We start from the raw sequence: 22,746 nt of genomic DNA on the forward strand, positions 1-22,746 counted from the left end.
TTCTCAATCATCTCAGCTAAGAACATACCTAGGGAAGAAAAAAGTGAATATTTAAAATATAATTTTAAATTCATTCATTCATTACCTATAGAAAGATTCAGTTATTGCTGTCTCCAAAACAATCAGTATAGGGAGTCTATGTTATAGCAAAAACATCATAAAAGGTATTTTATATGTTCTTGAAAGCACCTTCCTTTTGTTGAAATGATATCTAAGACAAGGGAAATAAGGAAAAGAAAAAAGGCTGTGGCAAGGTACCTAGTGTCTGTCTAAGCTTTCAGTTACTCCTAAAGCAGGCTAGTTAGTTCTTGAATCTGAGCCTATTACTGCTGTCTTTTATGAAGGACTATATTGGCTTACTTTCTGCAAATCAGTGATTTTTTTTTTTAACCTGAGAATCTACACTGTATCAGCACAGCCTCTCTCAGGTGTATCACTTGCTAAAAATTAAGTTTTGTCACGCAACTCATCTGCACCTTGGAGGGTCATTAGCTTTTAGTTGACAGAAATCTAATTATTCATTGTGACCTAAGTTAGCAAAAGCATTTAAAAATCACACCCCCTTCACACACTTTTTAGTACTGATAGCAAATCTGTGGTTAGTTCACATATACCACTAAACATTCCTTTTTATATTTGTACATGATAATCTAATCTGTCACATAGTTCCTTTATGTCTTTTGATGTGGAAGAGATAAAAATATTATATTCAACATTTCTTTTCTTGTGTGCTATAAAGTATGAAGATCAGAATCAATGTGTTAAGTCAAATAGGAAACAGAAAATTTCATATTTGGCATCGTAACATTCTTAAAACTAATGTTCCCTTTTCCTTCCATTAGTTTGTTCTTGAAAGAACCTCTTACCTACAATGGAGAGAATCACAACAACAAAATCGAAAATATTCCAGCCAATAGTGAAATAGTAATGGCGAAGTGAAATCAATTTTAGGACAAATTCTCCAGTGAAAAGGATAATGAACACAAGGTTAATCCGGGATAAAATTGTTTCCATTTCTTTACTCTGGTCATCTGTTTCTACCATCATTGTGACCATGTTAAGGCAGATGAGTATCATGATGCTGATGTCAAATACTTGTTTCGTGACAAAATCAAAGACCATGCCTTGGAATTTGTTCTGCAAAAACAAAGATGGAACGCAGTTTATACTCTGAAAATATTTGTCTTTACAAATGCCAAATGGGAAAGCAAGTCCCTGCAAGATTGAGGAGTGCAGAGCAAGGCCTATCTACAATCCATCTGTAAATATACACCAAACCCATGCTGTTTTGTGTCTCATCCTGTTAGAGCAGATCAAGAAGTGTACCACTGTTAGCTGAAGGGACAGGAAGGGAAATAATGCAACAATAATAGTAATAACATTGACAATTGATAATACTGAGATAAAAAAGGTGATATAACTTGATACCCAGCAAGAGTACCAGATAAACAGAAACTAGTTTTCTTATTTTTATTCTTAGCTGGTCTTAGCATACTAACCTGCAGAGATGTCTCTCTCTTCCTTAAATTAATTGTGCTTGGTGAGAACATTGGACTGCTGAAGTTACATGTCTCAGATACACCACGACTTCAGTATCCTAGTTTTCCTTTACACTTAGCTAAATGTTTATTGCCATATGTATCTCCTTAGAAAGCCTATTTTTAACCACTCGGTGCATAGGGTGCAACAAGTATTTTATTTTTATCAAACACTGTAGGAGTTCAGTAAATATCAGAGTAGTTTCTTATCTTAGGGACAAATTTATCCTGGTTTATGCATTTTATTCTGTAAGGTTATCTGCATCTGTCTTTCACATTAGGTGACCACTGCCCTCTTCTGTCTTTAGCAGCAGGGGCCAGTTCATGCCCATTTCCTACAAATTCTCTGGGAGGATTAAAAACAGAAAATGAAGTTTATCCATGGGTAACAAGACCCAGTAAATGATGCAATCAACTGTACTTTTCTAAGACTTAGACAAGGAATTAAGAAACTTATCACATTAACCCTATTAAATCCTACAGTTCATGCCTTATAGTGTATGTTTTTATATGAAACATGAACAATCTAGTCAGCTGAATTTAAAAAAAGGGATACAAATTCTACCTTTAGAAGAAAATAAATGAAAAAAAATATTTTCTTTCCAGATATATAGCCTTTTCCTGTTGGCTAAAAGCATATTCCCAAATGAGTATTTAATACTAGGGGAAGTAAAATCAAATCACTCTTACCACTGGCCTTGGTATAGGTTTCTGTGGCTTTTTGGATCCCAATTTTTTCATTGCATTATAGTACTTCTTCTGTTCTTCTGTCATAAATATATCCTGACCTCCAAAGTGAAGAAATAATATCAAAATGAATTACTATCATGTGCACACGTCTTTCTGTAATATAATGCTACATTTATATCTCATTTACAAAACAAAAGAGATTTTTTCAGGTATCTATAGTGTGGATGCTCATATGCATCCCTAACACAAAAAAATACCCCTTACTGGTGCCTTTTCAGGTTGAGGGTTGAGTTTTTTTGGTCTTCATGCTCACTTTTACTGACCTACCTAGCATGGTGCTTGCTATACTGATGCTGTTAAAGAACTTGCTAATTAGGACATATTTAGTGCACGTGAGCCTGACTGGTGCTTTACATATCCTAAAGTCTACATGGATTTAGGATTACAGCGATTCAGGTCTAAAAGTCAGTGACTTTGAGGCACAAGTTCTGTCAAGGGAGAGTACTTGGGTCTAATCTGAGGGCTTTAACTGCAGCAAAAAAATCACTTTTGAATCAGGAAAAGTAATCAAAATCATGACATAGCAAATTATTAATTAAAACACCACTGGAACCTTGACTAACTGAAATTAGCCTTTGTTTGCAGATGCAAATACTGCCAGTCGGATGTGCAACCAAGTCACTGACTTTCAATATAAAGTAAATTGTGCTTATTGATGAGTCTGAACTAAGTCAGGCAGAAACAGAATGTCAGTCACTCTCTGCTAAACTGAACGTGGAAGCCCAAAGCATGACGTAATTGATAGAAACGGAGGAAGTAGCACTAGGCGTGTTTATAGCTCTTATAAGAAGCTAAATATTTTCACAGGGGAAAACTTCTGTAGTTCACAGAAGAATCTTTTACATAGATTCAGTTTGATATTGCTGCTTTTTGTTTGGTGATGGGTTAAAACCAGATCATATGAAACTGTTTTTTCACAGCACTCAAAGATTTAGAGTTATCCTGAGGTTGTAGTTCTTTCTGACTGTTGAAGGACAAGAACCATGAGGCTTCCAAATATTTTAAATGTGATTATTTGTGGGTTTAGATTTTAAAAGTTATTTTAAATAAAACTATATTCATTATCCATAATTAAAACATACTTGTATGTCAAATCTATACAGAAAAGATATCCTTCCTTTTATACCTTTGCTTTATTATTGCTAAAAAAATATAGACTGTATTTGGGTCTAACAAGTTCATCTCATTTCTCATAAAAGTGTTAGAAAAATAGAGCTCTTCTGCACACAATTTTACTTGTATCTTTAAGCCTGTTCATGTGAGGTCTATTGGACTTATTCTCAACCGACTGTTAAATTAGTTTGCAGAATTATTATCCGTTGTATCAACACAATGACATACTGTATCTTCATTAAGTGTCAACACTTAATAAGATTAGTTAAACTTAATTTATCATAATTCTTCAAAGTTAATTTAAAAAAAATGCTTCTATGACACAATATTGCATCTAATCAAAAGAATAATGCGCATTCCTTTTTTGCATCTTCATTTTAGCTCTTACACAATTTGCAAATTATTATGAACCAATGCATGATTTGTCCTTCTTCACTTCTCAAAATTCTGAAATGCAAAGGTCAAAATCATATCCACAGATATAACACAGATTACGTTAAGGAAAGAGGCATTTTTATTTCAAAGTTTGAAATAACTTTTGATTTTTATTAGCTTTACATAAATAAGTTATTAATTTATTATGACTAATAATTTATAGCTCTATGGAAATATTTTAAATACTTATCTTCTTTTTTTGTTGATTGAAGTTGTCTATAATGACACCAATGAAAAGATTCAGGGTAAAGAATGATCCAAATATGATAAAGATGACAAAATAAAGATACATATACAAGTTGTCCTCATACTTAGGTTGATCTTTTACCTACAAAATATTATAAATTTTGTTACCCATGAGAATACTGTATGTAAAAAACAATGTATATAATTTATGAGTAGGTATACACTGTCTCAGCTGGAAAAGCTAAAAACTGCACTCAGTTATTATGAGACTGAACGTGTCCACTCCGATCAATACCTGGAGAACTGGAACCTGACAGAATGATTGCCCAAATGGAATTTAAAGTAAATGTGCACACAGATACGTTTATGAATATACATGCACACAAAGTTCCTTACATAGAATGAAGAAGTGACATAGGACTGAGAGCAGTCATTAATACTTAAAATTTTAACAGCGCAAATCTAAATATTTTATACTCTAGTCAGTATATTTTCTTGCAACGGAATCATTGCCCATATCTCCCTGGAACTCTTTCGGTCTTACATGAGTGTTCTTACATCCAGCTAAGAACAGGTGCTTTCAATAAATTTCTAGTGAGTATATGTTTTGTGAAATCCATTAAATTGTGGCAAAAAATTCCAAGGAGGGTTTTGTCACTCTGTCAGTTCTTCTTCTCCATCTTAACACCTGCACCTCTACTGCATAATGTGCTAGAATGTAGAAAAGCTGAAATCAAACATGGTGTATTTCTCTGGGAGATGCGTATCACTGTGTGATGACAGATACCACTAATGTGACAGTAACCTAGGTTGTATAGAACTAGTTCAGGTATCTGTGTTGCACTTTTTTTGTACAAGGGAAATATAGTTTTAGTTTCGCAGCCAAGATAAAATTCTAATCCCTAGAAAATTTAGCAGGTGATCTTCCACCTCAAAATCTAATTGCACTTAAATAGCTAGGTAACGTAAGTGCTCAACCTAATGAAATAATGAAATGCACAGCTCCAAATTATGAAACAAAATTAATAATTATATAATTACATTATATAATCTTAAAATAGTTCATACTCATGAATGGAAGTGGTTAAAAAAACCCTCTTTGTTTTTTTCATTATCATTAGCATTTCCAAAGAAAAGTCCAGTTAATTTAATTTAACTTAATTGGCTAAATATAAGGAAGTGGGATTAATTCTTTTCACAAAAAATTCTAAGATTCATGAAATTACATAAAAGTTCCTTTCTAGAATAAATATCTCTGAAAAAAAATGTATTGGTGCCAACCATAATTCTTAATGTAACTGTATGTGTAGCTGTTTAAATTCTATCCTCTATATCAGAATATAATCAACAGATACACTTACATCTCGTGAATCAACAGCAGCATACATAATATCCATCCATCCTTTGAAAGTAGCCTAGAAGTAAAATACAGTTTATATTTACCTTCCTTATAAAAATTCATAATGTGCAAAATACCTAGGTCATAGCATTTGGATCTTAACTTTTATATAAAGTAATATCTAAATTTATAAAGTACATTTAATAGCACAGACATAATAAAATATTTTTCATAGTAATACTAGGCTTTTTAGAAATTATTTTTGAGATATTCCAAAATATTAAAAATTGGGCTCTGAAGGTCTCAGTGTGTTTGGAGCTGCAGATGCTTACTTTGGACATAAAAAACCAGTAGACTTGGACATATATGCTGGAGATATTCAGTTAGAATTGACTGGAATCACTCATGGTGACAGCAGTTTTATCAAGTTTACAGCATGAACTGATGGAGTCAGCAATACAAGTTCTGGACAGATACCAACATGCATCTATGCTTTTGCTGTGGCTAAACTGTCATAGCATTTTTAGAAATGCTTTAATCCCACATAACTGAAAGGAATAGACTGTTCAGAATAAAAACAAGACATGGGCTCTTGACGGGTAAGATTTACAGAAGGACCAAAAAGTGAACTGTGAAAGAGCTGTGATTAAATTCTGTAAAACTTTGGGCTGAGTTTCTGTAAAGACTTTTTCTAGGAGGAACAAAGAGTAAAAACCATTTGCCATCATTGCTCTAAGGAGATGATTTTCACAGACATAGAATATCCACGTTCTGAGGAACACCCAAAGGTTGCTGTGACATGCTAGTTGAAGGTTTGAGTAGCTGCTGGCTAGCCAGGGTTTCGAAGCTTACTCACAAGAATGAAAAAAGAGCTAAAAATCCTGTAAAATGAACAGATAAAAGAGCATCTCTCCTGAGGCAATTCAGGAGAGAAACCATTCCAAGGAGTATATATTTGCATCTGTGCTTGCCAGAAGTAGCTCTGATACTTTGGTACAGCTGCTGGTTTTCACAGCAGAAAATTTGCATGCTGGGAGTGTTCCTGTCCTTCTGAATCTTGCCGTGGATTACAGATTTCCTAAGAAGGTATGCTTGGAGCCAGGCTTCATAGATTTTTCCGACTCAGTTGACAATTGACAGCCGTTTGGTGCAATTCACATAGCAATATTAGAAGAGGAACAGAGTTTGCTAGCAATAAATACAGGAGAAGAGTGGAGGGAGAATGTTAATGAAGACGGCTGAAGTGACATGATACATTCTCAAGGATCCCTTAATCTCTGCAGAACAAGTAAGGGCTAGAAGGGAATATTTGAAAAGGAAAATAATGAAAAATCAGAATAAAAAGAAATAAAGAAGAATGAAAGGTCCACGGTAGTGATGTAGTAATTAAAGACCAACACTCTCTGTGTGTGTGACACAGATGACATTCAGACAGAGCTTCAGGAGACTAGTTTTCCATATACATCTTCAGAGGCAAGTATTGGTAATAAGATGTTTCACTTTAATGTCTAGCACAAGGGTAGCCATGATCATGACCTGAAGTCAGAGAATTGGAATCATCATTCAATACTAATTCAGAATCATCATTCAGCACTCAGCCCATGAGAGTGACATTGCCTTTAGAGGCAAAACATTTTAAGCCAGGTAGTAATTCAGGTTGGCTAGGGAGACTGGCCTGCTCCAGGATGGAAGGGACAAGCATATCATTCTTAGATAACTTGGGGATCTCAGAGCATTGCATTTCTGACATCTTTTCATACTGTGAAGCTGCATGTCAAGTTACAGACAAGTGATTCTACAGAACTTAATCATCTAAACATAACTGCTTGCTTTCTTGCTTGTGTTTTGGGTCAGATATCAGCTGTCAGAAGCTCCATTCTAAGCCAAGGAGACTGTAAAGAGCTGTTATGGGTTTGTGTTTGGTGGGTTTTTCTTGGTATCAGAGGGAGGGCTGTGGAGGTGGCTCCTTGTGAAACTTCCCCAACCACAGGTAAAAGTCAAACCCTCCTCTGACCAAGGCCAGGCAAATCAACGCCTCTGCAATCGATGTACTTAAGAGGGGAAACCTGTTGGGCCACCCTCTTTGTCTCTGTGTCCTGTCTTTTGTGTTGGGGAGTGTTTCTCTTTGGAGGAGGAGTAGGTGAGAGGAGAGCAAGAAACATGCTCATTGAGGAAGGGAGAGGGCACTGAAGCAGAGAGTTTCCAAGAGTCCCGTGGTGAGTGAGATGACAGGGAGATGACTGCCTGTGAACTGAGGAGACTGACAATGCTGAAATGTCCAAGATGCAGTGGCACATGGAGGACCCTGTGCCGGGGGGGAGAGACCATGCAGGAGCAGACGATGAGCCCCAAAAGGACCTCAACTCCAAGGAGGATCCCACGCTGGTGGGAAGGGTTCATATGGAGTGAGAGCATTGCCTCCCGTGAGATGGACACCACACAGCATCGGGGGAAGACTGCGAGGAGTCCTCTTCCCGAAGCGGAAGGTTTGCTCTGGACAATGAGTAATGGCCAGATGGACTGCGCTCCTCACTCTTTGCCCAACGTTTGCTGATGGGTGGGAGGAGGTGGCCAGGAAGAAGGGAGGGGTGGGGGAGACCTACTGATCTCGTTAACTGCTGGTTGTAAATTAAATTAATGTTTTCTCCCCAAGCCTACTCCTTTGTTGCCCATGGCCATAAGTGATGAATGAACCCTCCCTGACCTAATCTCAATCTTTGAGCCTTTTCAGTTGAGTTTTCTCCCTCCCCATCCCTAAAGGGATTAAATTCCCTAAAGGGATGGGGATGTGGGGAGGAGTGCAGGAGCTGCTGCGTGGTTCTTCATTGCTGTCCCAGGCAGCCGGCTCAAATGACAACAAGAGCTAAGGACTTTATTCCTCTGGCGTAAATAAAAGTTGTGCTCAGTACCTAGAACACGGATGCTTCTGTACCGGAGTGCATAGGAGAAGGACTTGAAGGGGAAATAAAATTTACAGACTTTATACGTATAGCAGTAATTAACAGAATGAACATGCCATGCAATACAATAACATCTAATACTTCATAAGGATAATGTTAAAAGTAATATAATATTTATTTAGTATATTATAATGACTTTTTAACAAACTTGTGATTGAATATGATAGCTAAATATCAGTATTTTTTGTGATAAAAGTATTTTACATTTTCCCATTTTACCCACAGTTTTATGTCTGTGTATTTTCATGTACTTCTTAACGAAATGTATTGATTTTACTAGCAAGAGCTGTTTATCTGCAAATACCAAGAAAAAGTGTTCTAGGATTAATCAGACCTAACACTCAATTAGGACCTGTCCATGGGTAACTATCCATTTTCCTCCCATGGGCAGCTCCTGCTTCTCTCAGAGGATTTCAGACCTCTTACACCAGCATTATAGTAATAGAGAAATAATTGGCTTCATGCTACGCGAAACATGAGGTGCCTGAATCTCAGATCTTGCGTTGTTTATGATTCCTTTTCCTAAACGCACTTCTAAGTCTGGAAAATCAAGCCCCTGTTAAACAAATGTCTGCACTGGAGACACTACGTTGATATGTTTTTATTTTTGCCTAACTTTAGAACTAGTTTCTTAGATGAGCATAGACGTGAGGAAAAATCCTATCTATCTTGACCAGGCCATTGAAAAAATTAATAATTTCACAGTGCTAGAAGTGCCTAGATTAATGGATTTTAACTGTGAAAGAATGTTGCTGTGGATTTGTAATGATACCTAAGAAGAGATTATGTGGGAGGCATTGGCAGTAGCTGCTCACTTCAGACCAGTCAGTCAGGATATCCGCCCTCTTCGAAGCTGCTGAGTGCCCTCCTGTTTCACAAGGTAACGGAGCTCACAAAGCAGGGGGGAGACCTGTCTAACAGAGGGACGTCTGGGCCTTGTCCACCATGGCAAGACTCATGAAAATGCATTCCTGAAGTTTATATTGTGTATCACGAAAAAGATTCTTGTACCTTCTTGACTTACTAATTTCACATTATTATTATCACGGTGAGAGTGTATTCCCTAGCCTTGGAATAGAAAGTTACTCTACTAACATTAAGAAAAAATTTACAGGTAAGAATGCAATGGAGTTGTGTAAGCCGTACATCATTGCTAGGAAGAAATTATTCCACTCTTTAACAATCTTAACTTGCCCATTTTCCCCTAGGTTTCTCTAAAAAGAGCAAAAAGAAAATACGTAAATTTACTTACTACTTGAAGCAGAGCAAGATATCCAGCTCCTACATTATCAAAGTTTACTTTCACATTTTTCCATCGGGCACTTTGATTGTTTTTTATGAGTTCCGCACACTGAGTATAATTGTTGACATCACTGACATCAAACATCTCACCAGTTGTGGTGTTGACACAGTGATAGAATTTGCCAGCAAACAGATTTACTCCCATGATGCTGAAGATGAGCCAGAATATAAGACAAACCAGCAATACATTCATGATAGATGGAATTGCTCCCACAAGGGCATTTACAACCACCTAGTGTACAAATTAGACAAAATATCTACTTAGTTTATGAACGGAAAAATAAAAATACTTTTCAAATGTTAAAACAGTATTAATATGGAATGGACAGTTAAAATATTACACTCAAATTATGGGGGAAATGTTATTTCAGGTTCAATAAAACACAAATGATATTGCAAAAAGCAAAAAATAAAATAATATGGAAACGAAGACAATGCAAACGTCTGAAAAAAACCTCAAAAAGCAAAAGAAAACCTGTTAGTAGCAAGATGGATTCTTAGAATTTGTGTGCTCTAGAGAAAAAGAGAGAAAGAAATGTTAAATTCCAACAATACAAATCAAAATCTATAAACAGAAAATAAACCAGGGAAAGACAGAATGATGATGTGGAAGACTGAATAAAAATGTCTACATGTAAAACTATCATTACTAATGATTTTATTCTGAGAAACTTTATGTATATATTGGCACCAGGGTATTTTAGCATCTGCGTGGAACCTAACATAAATATGCATATCTTACTGAGTTTTTATTAACAGCATCTCCTATAAGTCTTGGTTTTAAATTGCCCATCTCACTATAGTTGCTTTTACACTTATCTGTTATGGTGGAGTTTTTTAATTGGCTCCATTTAATACAGTTGAGCTACTCTATATAGGCAAATAGCAGTAAAAGATCACATGAAATCCCTTGACAAAAATTTTCTTTGACTTACTGTGATTAAACTAAAAATAGACACTGCAGTAGTCTTTTATGTATGGTTTTGAAAATAGTAGTATCTTTCAATTTATTAATTTGCCTACAAGGAGTGTAAGATCAGTAGAGGTTTCGCCCATTTATTACATAAGGACTTACGTGTTGTTTGCAATGCAATTCATGTAAAACCTTGTGGTGGTGGCGGTGTGCCACAGGACACGCTGCCCTACCCCAGCCGATGTGGACACATCGAAAATATCAGCAGCCTCAACCCAGGCAGGAACCACACTATTGATTTAGAAACTTAAGACCTATGATCAAACCATGAACATGTGTTGCAGCATCTGGGTATTTTGAGGTGAAAAATTAAAAGGAGATTTCTCAATAACATTATATTGTTAAATTTTTGTGCATCACTTCTTCCAGAAAATAGCATAGTCTGCATTTGGAGCAGACTATGTAATAGTTTGGGTTGGGTTGGGCTTTTTTTTTTTCCAGATTGGCAGAATATGAAAATAATTTCTTCAACAGGAAGGATTTAGCTGTGTAGGAGGACAGGTGAGATGGCAGCAGATGCATTCATATGAAGTAAAGGACATTAACTGAGAAAATGATTTCCCATCTCTTCCCTTTTATATTTCCAACCCCATCCTTATTTCAGATGCTGTTCAGGGAACTTTTCCCTATTACTACAGCATTCTTTATGCTTTCTCTTTTCCCCATGCAGGTAGACATGTACCCATAGGGAGGCTCTAGTTTCTGATGTGTCACTCTTGTCAGCTTCTTCACCTTTTTGTTTGTTTCTTTGTTTGTTTTGCTCTATTTTCTGATTAATCTTGTTCCATCCTGAACCACTGACAAACAGAGAAGTCTAATCTCTAGGTAAACTGTATACATGTCTTGTGTATGAGGACATGGTGGAATGCCTTTTTTTCACACATTTTTGCCTGCATTCCCATTCTGGAGCTCTTTGCAGAAGGCTGGAAAGTCACACTTCTACATTAATTTTTGTATGCATACATTCATTCAGACTCCTTCATTTTATCTCACCCTCATTCCTTCAAATCGTGACAAGGCTCTTAAAGGTCTTAAAGCTCTTAATGTCCGAAGTGATTTAATGGCACCAAGTTCAGAGTAGCCCAAAGCATTGGCTATTAAACTAACCAATGAGACCTATAAAAATACAGAAAAAATATTATTATAAAAATTGTTCTACACGGTTCATTTAAAAAGAATACAGATTCAATCAACAGAAATATCAAAAGTGACAAATAGAAGAACACATTCTTGCTTGTAGTGATGCCATTTTCATACTTGCTAGAAAGACAAGAGAACATTTTGTTTAAAATTAAATAATTTTAAATGCCTCTTATAGATGGATAGACTTTAACAGTCAGATGGAAAGATGCTGTTGGTGAAGGATAAAGTTTTCAGAAATATTTAAAGACAAAATAGCAATACTTCAACCTTCCAAGCCATTTAAAATTCTGAACATATTAGGATAGTTTATTAAATACTGACAATAGTGTTAATATTTGTAATGTCTAATAATGAGCTAAATAATGTAGTGGTTAATTAGCTTTTTTAATAAATGTTACTTCAAAGCCAAATACTCAGCCCATAGCAAAAATAGCCAGGTTATCTATGAAATATATACTGACAGAGGTAGTACTTTTTCACTTGCCTGACAACACTCACAATAATTTTTTTTCTTTCTCTTCGGAGTATAGGAAAATATTATGGGATAGATATTAACAAATGCTATAATTATAACAATAAGTGCTTTACTATCTCCAACAGTAGTAAGCTCCTGATTCATGTTACCGGGATTTTATTATAAGCCAATCCACTTCCAGAAGGAGCAAATGATTTGCTTCTCAAACGGAACTGACTTTTAAACTGAGTGTTAATGTGAAAGAATTTAATTTACTTACTTTGAGTAGTTTTGGAGACAGGAGTGGGGAAGTATCATACCTTACTCACATTTTATTCAGTTCTACCACCAAAAGCATGAACACAGGCATATTTCAGTCCTTGAAAAAAATCCCTCAAATGTTCATTTCTGTCCCCCTGTCTAGAGAGTTCTTCAGATAATTGGCTGTACAGAAATAGACATTCACTGATGGTGGTGGTAAGATTTTGCCCATTATATGAAAAGGTGATTTCCTATGTTACTTGTATCCTTAAAGAACAATTAGATGAATCACAAACACAAGAGTTACAAGATCATGTCTCAAAAGGACAATTTGAGAGCAGATAGAAATCAATTATTCATTGCTGTCTTGCTGGGTATATTAATCTAACAGAATCCAGTATTGTAGTGAATTCATATCACTGTAACTTTCAACTGGATTACATGTCAGGATGGAATTCTTTTTAATCAAAGGAAATGCTTATTTTGTTGCTGCAATGGCTAAGTTTGAAAAGGAACTTGCTGTGATTTATAAGTGTATTAAGAAGAAAATCTTATAGATTTTCTGTAGTCTGTAACTGAAGGTTCTTCACTTACAAGAGATAACATTATTGTTTCTGCCGCTACATTAATTATTGTCATTAATTGCTATTAATAATTATCATTAATAGAATTTATTTGTCCCATGATTCTACAGTGAGAGATTTCTTTTTTATCCTTAGCCATTCTTAATATACCCCAGAAATAACAAGAAATGGATTTATCTGTATTTTTAGTAGAATATTCATTCATTGATACATCAATAAGATGGCCAGACACATCAATAAACTTTCCTGTAAAGACAGCTCATTTTACAGATGAAAAATAAACTATGAAATATATGTTAAAAAAATACATCTCTCGCTGGGAGACCATGACATCTCTTAAAATTGAACTCACAATAATGGCTCCAATTTATACTTTTCTCCCCAAACTAGCACCATGCCTTAGCTGCCTTTCAGGTATGACTCCAAGCAAGCTTGTTCCATGGCTGTAGCTCCCGGAACTGCAAGTGGCCCTGGGTGTGTTGGCAGGTTTTAGGTGCTGATTGCAAGTCATTCTCCAGCCTAGTTTGTGTTTTCCATTTCACTATATTTGCAGCTTTCCTACCATGGTGCTAGTGCTCGTACATCATAAACCTGAAGTTGTTTCACAGAGAAATACTTCATCTATTGCAAACAGCATATTTTCCTCCAAAGGCCCGCTCAAACAAGAGGCAAAGATTTGCTCGGAATTCTTTGATATTAATTCTGTTCTATATACAGGCTCAGTATATGCAGCTGTTCTCTACTGCTCTGGTTTTCTGTCCTTAGCTCGGTCTTCTGTTCCACCTGTTTTGTTGCTAGTAGGTGACAAAATGTCTCTGTACACTGATAAATAGATGAATTTCTTTCTTTTGAGATAGGAATGCATGCAGATGCAGTAATTTTAAGAAATGAAAATGAACTCAAAATGGTGAAGAAGATATTTACATCAACCTGGAGGGTTGTGTGTCCATGTGTTTCTGTATAGATCTTCTGATGTACACTAGCTGTTGCAAAAAAATGTTTAGAAATTTAGCAGTCACAATTAGCCCTGCTAATCCAAGCCATATTGTTGGCCATAGAGCTGCACGTTGGCTTTATTTCTATTTAGGCCTAAAATTTTAATCCATATAAATTCTGTGAGAGGGCTAATCTATGTGATTTAATTCCAGGTCCTCAGAGGCATACAGCCCTTCTCACTTCCAACACCGCTTACCCTAACTTTCATGTAGTTTAAGTGTTTAGGCATTACACTTAATTAGGAATAAACTGCAACATATGGAAAAAAATCCAAGTATTTTTCTTTCTGTTGAGAAGTTAATGATTTTTCTTATTTTTTGAAAGATAGATACTATATTATTGGTTTTCCTGGCATGCATTTTTGACACTCTGGGAGACAGGACACAGGACCAAATGTAGCCTGGTTTATACCTTGTGTAGCCTTTCTTATGGTCTTAAGCTAAGACAATATTGTTTTTCTGTATGTACTTCATGAATAATTCTTAATTTATGGGATTTTACTGCGAGGTATTCAAAATTATTTCTTTTTTTTTTTTTTTAGATGTGGAATTGCAAACTATGATTCTGTTCCTTAATTCACTGAACAAGAGCCTTAGGTTTCATCCATATATCTTCGGAATATCCCTTTGAATTAATTACTTAATTTCATTAATTTCTGTATTATCCTATGTTAGGATACACATAAAAACTGTCTAGAAAGACAAAGTGACATCTCTTTCTGTATCTGGTTTCCCAACACATCAAGATGTTCATCTTCTTATTTCTTCTTATTTTTATTATGAAATTGTCAGGGCAGCAGTTACCTCGTACTCTGTGCATACAGCATTTAGTATATTAGTGTAATGTGAGCCTGATCTTTTCCAGAATGTTGCTGCTAAGTTAATTTTTCTGTAAAGCTAATAAAAAGGTTGAGTGTTTTAACAAAAAGCTTGAAACATTTTTAGCTATATAAAGAAATATTATATAAGCCATCAATATGACCAACTTTTAATGTACTATACAACAAGCAAAACTGGAGGGACACATTTATCTTGCTGCACTTGATTGCTCAAAACCTGTAACCACTGGAATTTATCACGCATGAGCAATTTCAGGAAGGTCAAAGATTTTGTTCCCCTACAGGTTCATTACTGCCCCACAATATTTGTCAAACACATGATTTGTTTTAAATGTTGCTTGTTGCCATTTAATTCAAATGCAATTTATAACACAATAATTTAGAAATAAGGTGGCTATACCAAATTACAGGACTAACTTAAAAAGTTTAAAATATACAGTGTAAACCCATATATTTGTAAGATTATCTAGGTTTACATATTGTAGCAGAAAACTACACAAACAAATTCAATAACTGACAAACTCATTGGGTATTCCCAGATTCTCTATCCCCTTCTGTAGCTTTATATGTGGCACCTTAGAGTCACTACAGCTGTACATCAAAACCTAGAGATAATAAACTCATGACAGATGGCTTCTGGAAGAAGGAGTAAGAGCAAAAGCCAAGGTGTAGGAGGACGTGCTCTAAGGCATCCAGTTGTACTGGGTTAAGATATTACTGTCTCAAGCATTTACTGTGTATCTCTGCCAGAATTAGTCTCCCCCTCAAAAGCGAATATGTCACTGTATCTCAGCTGCCTGCATCCAAAATTCAGTCTCTTCTCTTAAATGTGTTTGAACTAATTTACCAGATTGTGATTTGAGGTAGAGGTACTCCATCCAAATATCTGCTCCTTGCTAACGGTATTCTTGCATCTAGCAGCAGAGCGGGGCGGAGAGATGGTACAACACAGTCTTAAACTGAGGTAGCCAGATGTAACAAGAGTCGCCTCTCAAGGCTCTAAACTGACAGAGATTAAAATTGCCATTTCTTTGTGTAGTTATTAAAATCTAATTATTTGAGCACAATGACAGAGAGCAAGTATATCTATTTCGCACAGTGAGAGACTCAGGTATGTACGATATTAAAGGTCAAAGTTCTAAAGGACTATCAGTGTTTACTCTTGAATAATTTTAGAGGATGGAATTAAACTATCTGATCAACTTAAATCACTTCTAATGAAGAAGGTTTCATTGGTATTCTCACTGGGAGAATGCCATTGAATCACACCTGTTTAAAGTGCCTGTTAAAGCATTGTAGATTCTCTGCTTTTCTATAGGAAGATAACATGAGTTCATTTCGTTCTTTCAAGTGCTGTCTGGTGGTGCTAAAGGAATTGCTGAATTAGCCTTAGGCACAGGAAGACATTTTTTACCACTTTCTGGAACACTGAATATAATTCTTCAGAAGTAGAAAGTTCCAATCTTATCTAGTCAAGCTTTTGTTTTAAAAATTAAAAAGTATGGTTAAAAAGTTGGTAAAATAAGCTACTTTATTTAGGATGATGTTCTTTATAATTTTGAGAGCCTGCTCTGCTAACAGCGTCTCTGAGATTAAACCATTACTAAGTAACCATGGAGTATGACTTAGAATAATGTATTTACGTTTATATTACAAAAAGAACAATTAAAACATGAGTTGTAGTTTATCTAAAAAAAAAAAATCCACACAACATAATCCTGGAAAGGAGCATCTGTCTTCTGCATTAACATCCTCTGAAGTAAACCATTCACACTGCCATTCTAGTGTAGATTTTTGGGACAGAGCTAGAGATTAAGTGTGACAAAACTAAATAGGACAGGTTGAAAAAAAGAGAAGGGTTTCCACTTTGAGTTATGAGCCAGTCTAGCTAGTTCACAAATCTGATATATTTCCATTATATATTCATAAGGAATAAGTATTTATGGGACCCTAAATATACAAACTTCTCAAGAAATACGGTAGCTTGGGCAGATATTACTGTAAATGCGCATCGCTCAGTAGATGTCATCCCTCAGTTCCACACTGAAGACTTGTATAGCCAGTGAACTGGGTCAGATAACGTGTGAAGGCAAGAGACCAAAATATTCTGGGAGTAAACCCAGCTTTGATCCCTTCTGACACCAAAGCAAGGTCTTTGCACAGAAGTATATCACGGCTGGGAAGGCAGCCACGAAACATTGCCTTTTCTTCTGTCAAAGCCCCTGCCAAGTCATAGCTGATTTAACTATTGCAGATTGTCAGCCCATTAAAACAAATTAATTTTTAGACCAAATAGAAATTGTCTTTCTGTTTTACTAAAAATGGTAACAGGATAGTTGGGGGGATGAAGTTCTGACAACTCGGGTGAAATCTGGACCATCTGTATTTCACTTGCAAAGCTGCAGTGTTTGTAGAAGAAACTTGCACCTTGCAGTGTCTTATTTGCAAAGGAGTAAGGTAGTATGATTTGAGTACATTAAAAGTGTTTCAAAATTAGGTTTTTTCCTCATAAAAATCACAAGTTTGATATATCCCGGGTATGAAATTATTAACCCTGAAGAATGAACAAACCAATAGCCACCCACCCTTTTACTTTTGGCATATAAATGTACTTTAAATAATACATCCAGATCACTGCACGCTATTATTAATGCAGTATAACTATATAATATGAGTTATTATTTTATGTTTATAAGAATATTATTTCATAGTAATGAGTTTTACAACATAAATGACTTTACTATAGAGAATTTTACTGTGTACTTACATCAACAATCAGGAAGTCCAGCCAGCACCAGGCATTAGTAAAATATATTTGAAAACCATATGCTACCCACTTTAAAAGCATTTCCAAAATGAAAATATATGTAAAAACTTTGTCAGCATATTCCAGCATGGTCTTGATAGTTTTGCGCTGTTCAATATATATATCTTCAAAAGCCTATGAAAAAATATATTTGGGTATTACTAATATTTCACAGAATATATATGATAAAAATAAGGAATAAATAATAAAAAATGAGTAGGCAAGAGCTATTTTTTCCCCTTGTTCTTCTGCATCCTCTTATTTTACATATTTCCCATCTTTTACCATACCACAAATGGGAGAAACTTTATGTGTTCTGCCCAGTCTGGCATTGAAAATATCTATATATCCTAACTTCATAATGCATGAAGAAATAAACTCAAAACATGAATTTTCATCCACTGTGGTATTAAGAAACTTTCACATATACACACAAAAAAAGCCCCTTCCTTATACAAAATCTGTTCCAGATACGTATATTCCATTCTAGAAAGCAGTTGGGGAGATTGCTCCATCAATCCAACTTCTGTCTAAAAGTGAAATTAAAGAGCAATGTATTTGCTCCAATGTACTCTACGCACATTGATCACAGCAAATGTTCAATTTGAGTAAAGCCAGTAAGGTGGGTAACGTAATCTTGTTGGAAAGTGCTTGTTAGGTTTAATTTGCTGTCACACTAAAACTCCTGCTCCCCCAGAAGGAACAGAATGAAGCAATTACTCCATTTTTTGTAAGCAGAATGCAAGAAGTGGCTGAGCCTGGAAGGAACTAAGGACTTAAAATCATACCTTTAGCTGTACACGCCTTTGTACTCAAATCTCTTGATGAATATGCTGAACATTGACAGGCGATATAAATTCTGAGTAGTGTAAAAGTAGTTTAAGCCAGCATCCTGGCTTAAATAAAATTGTACCAGCTCTACAGTGGTGAACCGAAAGTATCACTACAAAATTCCATATGAAATTTAACTAACTTTTTCAAGTTTGGGCCAAGTTTTATTCCATCCTGTAATGTTGGAATGCAGGTAGTTTTATACAGCTGCAAGCAAAAGAAGTCTTTCTGAGGCGAATGTGAATATTCCTGTTGCTTCTAAGGAGAGATTGAAATATTTCAGCAATTTTTTTCTACTTACTAGTGCTCCACTGCTGAGGAGAATCATGAAGACAATGAAAGTCTCAAACCAGTTGTGCTCAACTATGCTGTAGCAGGTTTTTCTCAGATTCCACCAAATTTTTCCTTTGCCATCCTCTATACTTACTTGACAACATGGAAATTTCTGCACACAACCTGCATTAGATTAAGAGATATTAGGATCGAAAAGTAAATTATTTCAATGTCAGTATTTACTATGGTATCAATATTGTTAGAAGCTTTACTAAATTTTATAATAAATTTCTACACATTAAAACACTGGAATCCTCCTTTATAGGATGCTATCTGAATTTAGATAAGACTTTGGAGAGAAACCAGACAATAGTAGTCATAATTATGAGTAAACTCAATCCAAAAAGCCTGGATATTTCCTCCTTTACAGGATGCTGAGTATCTGAATTTAGATAAGTACTTTGGAGAGAAACCAGACAATAGTAGTCATAATTATGAGTAAACTCAATCCAAAAAGCCTGGATATTTTTGACTGTTGGCTTGTAACTGTTCCATGTGTTGAAGTCTCAGAAAAAAAAATAAAATTCTGAATTTCAAGGCCCATTTCAAATAACTGAAAAGCATTTTAAGAATAGAAAAGTAAATGAAGTTTCGGATTTACAAGATTTATACAGTGGCCAGGCAGATAAAGTTGCTCAAAGCCTAAGGCAACCTTATTTTGGCATCTGATTTCCAGCATTGTAGGCTAAGACTATTTTCTTTTGATTGTTGAGGTCTTGAAGGTCTCCCGGATTTGAGTCCCAAGAACTCAAATATACCTAATAATAATGCCATTTTACTAACGCATCTCTTAAGTCAACAATTTTTCTACAACCTTCTGTAAAACAGGCTTCTGGTTCAAGAGCTTCTTCACTTTCAATTTCTGCTTGCTCGCCCTCTCCGGGAGGAGCAATGTCAACTGTGCTGCCTTCTGATGAACTGGATGCATTTAGTTTCTGCAAGTAAAGTTCCAAAGAACAAATTTTTCTCGTTAGATACATATTCTGTAAAAAAATATACCGAATTGAATCATGCCAGTCTCGGACTTTTGAAGAGCACTAAATTTATACTGATAAATATGCATCACCATAAGTAAAAACATAGTAATGATGTGTACATTGTATAGTTCTGTTTCCCTGTTTATCTTCTCATGGGGAACAATTAAATATAATTTATTTAAATTAACTAACCTGATCCATGTATAAGACTTCTGAAGTATTCTCAGTAGCATTAAAATTGGAGAGCTTGCACGTACCACACTCTCAAGTTATTTCCTTCTCTTTTCTACACTGGATTACATCAAAAACGTGTCTTACTTTTCCCAGCAGAATGAACTAACAGAAAACTCCTACAGAGGGTGTTTTCACAAACGTACACCAAATCTGGATTAAAAACTTGTACATGCATTAAAACTGGAGAGCTTGCACATACCACTCTCAAGTTATTTCCTTCTCTTTTCTACACTGGATTACATCAAAAACGTGTCTTACTTTTCCCAGCAGAATGAACTAACAGAAAACTCCTACAGAGGGTGTTTTCACAAACGTACACCAAATCTGGATTAAAAACTTGTACATTTAATGGCATTTACTGCCAAATTTCTGCACAATTTAATTCTTGCAGAAAGCACAAATTACCAGATCCAAAATATCTTCTTTGCAGTCCTGTCTCCTGTGCGTATTGAGAAATACCCTGAGGTCCCTGACACGCCAAATTTTTCTGTCATTCTACTACTTTTGTGTACAGTGATGTACCATAGTCCTTACTACAATAAAAGCCCTTCTAGACCTGAAAACTCCAAGAACTGGAGAACAATACATAGCAAATGAAATTAAGTAACTTTTAACTAAATACATTGAAATGTGGATCAGGTCAAGCTGTTTATCAGTCATGCAAGACTGCCCATAGTTTTTTCCTTTTAAGAGAGCATATTTTGAAAGATAAACCTGCTAAAGATGCACACAACTAACACAATAATCGGACATGGAGACTGTAACTTGTTTTCATTTGCCAATGCTGTTTGCATCTTTAATTTCTTTCATCCAAAATATATTCCCTTTTACTGTGAAATAAGGTTTGTAATCAGAAAGCAACATTAAAAACGGCATGTCAGTGAAATACTTCTGGTTTATACCATGTAGCATAATACATGGGAATTTCAATGGGGATGTAGAATGCACCTCTAACTTAAATCCTTTAAATTGTACAGGCACTGATGCAACAAAAGGGCATTTGGTCACAGACTAGGTTTGTAGTTTCAGCTACACAGATCTGGTCATGCCCTTTGACCTATACAAAGACCTTTCCATGCAAATTTTTTGAGAGTATGCTTAATACCAATTACTTTTCACACTTAGTTTCCAAGATCATGATATTTTTTGAGTATATAAAAAAACCCACCTGTTCAAGTGATTTAAGTTATTTTGCAACAAATAATAAACAATTTTTTAAAGAGGCATTTCCATGTATTCTCTTTTTCAGAGACAGTGCTGCAAATTAAAACTAGTTATTTAGCTCTTCAGTTAAAGCCCAGTCCCCAGGAAAATGCATTGGAAGCTAAGGGCTTTTTTTCTGCCAGAAATAAAGCGAATGGACATATATCATTGAATAGTTTGGTAACCAATTACTTTCTCATATTCAACTATTACATGGGATGAATAAAGTTTAAAAAAAAAATCATGTTGGATGATGGATAATTTCAGGGTCAAGTTTCACGAGGCTGCCCTACACATGTGTGAAAACGGAGTCAGTGCAGGGTCACTGAGACCTCAGGCTGCTCTTACTGCATGGTGAGCAAAAATAAATGACTTGTCACATAATAGGAAAGATTTCTGATAAGCACACAAGCATGAGTTTGGAAACTGTTTTTTCCCTTTTTAAATATCATGATCCACATGGAAAATCATGCTGACAAATGTGAAAAGATTTGGATAAATACATTGAGATTCGCATGTTTCCAATGGTGAATTTTTGCTTAGTAAACACATTAAAATATCATATTTTCTTTTTCATGCTGCACTTCATTTATGATTTCCAAAATTTATATATGTTAAATAGTTACAGCCTCTAAATGGAGTGATTTAATTACCGGTCAAGTGGATAAAATAGTGTACCTCATATAGTGAGAATATTTTAAACTTTGTTTTCTGTATTATATTTACACACCAAAATGCAAATCAATTATATTAAGTATTATTAGCACGCCGTCTTATTATCCACAGATAAGACACTCTTTTAAAGAGGAAATAAGATTTGTGAATTAATTCTAGAATCATATATGATTTTTATACTAAGAAGTAAGTCTGAAACAAGTCACTAAAATTATAGGCAGTTTCTTCATTAAATAAAAACCAAATATTGAGAAAATAATAATACGTTACACAAAATTTAGGAAAATTAAGACTAATTCCTGGCCTGATCCATCATCATCAAATTACAGACTTAACAGTAGCACAATAAAGGTTCATAGTTAGTATCAATTATTAATCTAGATGAGTGCCAATTAAAAGGCAGCCCATTTTTTAACTGCATCTTCCCATGTAAACTCTGTTGCATAGTCCTGTCAGCATAGCTGCTAAAAACCAAGTGACAGAAGTGCAATTTATAACCAGTACAAACAAAACTTACTATATTTCTCTTCATTATTTTTCACATAAAGCATTCTCTTCATTACTTTTCAAACAATCTCAAACAATTGCATTATAAAAAAACCACCTCATTAAGTTAATAAAACTCCTCTTCTTTGCTTCAAGACCCTAAATTAGGAAAGAACCATTGCATTTTAAATAAGGTGACTTTAATGATTTTTTTCTTTTCTAGCAATAAAACTAAAAGGAAGCTCAAGATATATGATGGATTAACACAATCTTCTTTTCACCTCGTAAATGTGATTATCAGCCTCTAGAACGCGCCATGCCCTGTAAAT

The 22,746-nt window shown here is 35.2% G+C and overlaps 1 protein-coding gene across 1 annotated transcript in view; it reads right to left on the reverse strand.

Annotated features, from left to right (window-relative positions):
- Positions 1-8: 8 nt before the first annotated feature.
- The window catches only part of LOC104277152 (sodium channel protein type 3 subunit alpha-like), a gene marked incomplete at its 3' end in the record, with an annotated part of 58,118 nt that continues 35,380 nt past the window's right edge, over positions 9-22,746 (reverse strand). The window contains 10 exon segments of the mRNA XM_009873716.1: positions 9-28; positions 867-1,137; positions 2,229-2,333; positions 4,027-4,164; positions 5,384-5,437; positions 9,574-9,855; positions 11,590-11,712; positions 17,640-17,813; positions 18,811-18,965; positions 19,657-19,777. Coding sequence (XP_009872018.1) covers positions 9-28; positions 867-1,137; positions 2,229-2,333; positions 4,027-4,164; positions 5,384-5,437; positions 9,574-9,855; positions 11,590-11,712; positions 17,640-17,813; positions 18,811-18,965; positions 19,657-19,777 — 1,443 coding nt within the window.

This window comes from Apaloderma vittatum, unplaced genomic scaffold (genome assembly GCF_000703405.1).
Source record: "Apaloderma vittatum isolate BGI_N311 unplaced genomic scaffold, ASM70340v1 scaffold767, whole genome shotgun sequence".
NCBI classification, from domain to species: domain Eukaryota; kingdom Metazoa; phylum Chordata; class Aves; order Trogoniformes; family Trogonidae; genus Apaloderma; species Apaloderma vittatum.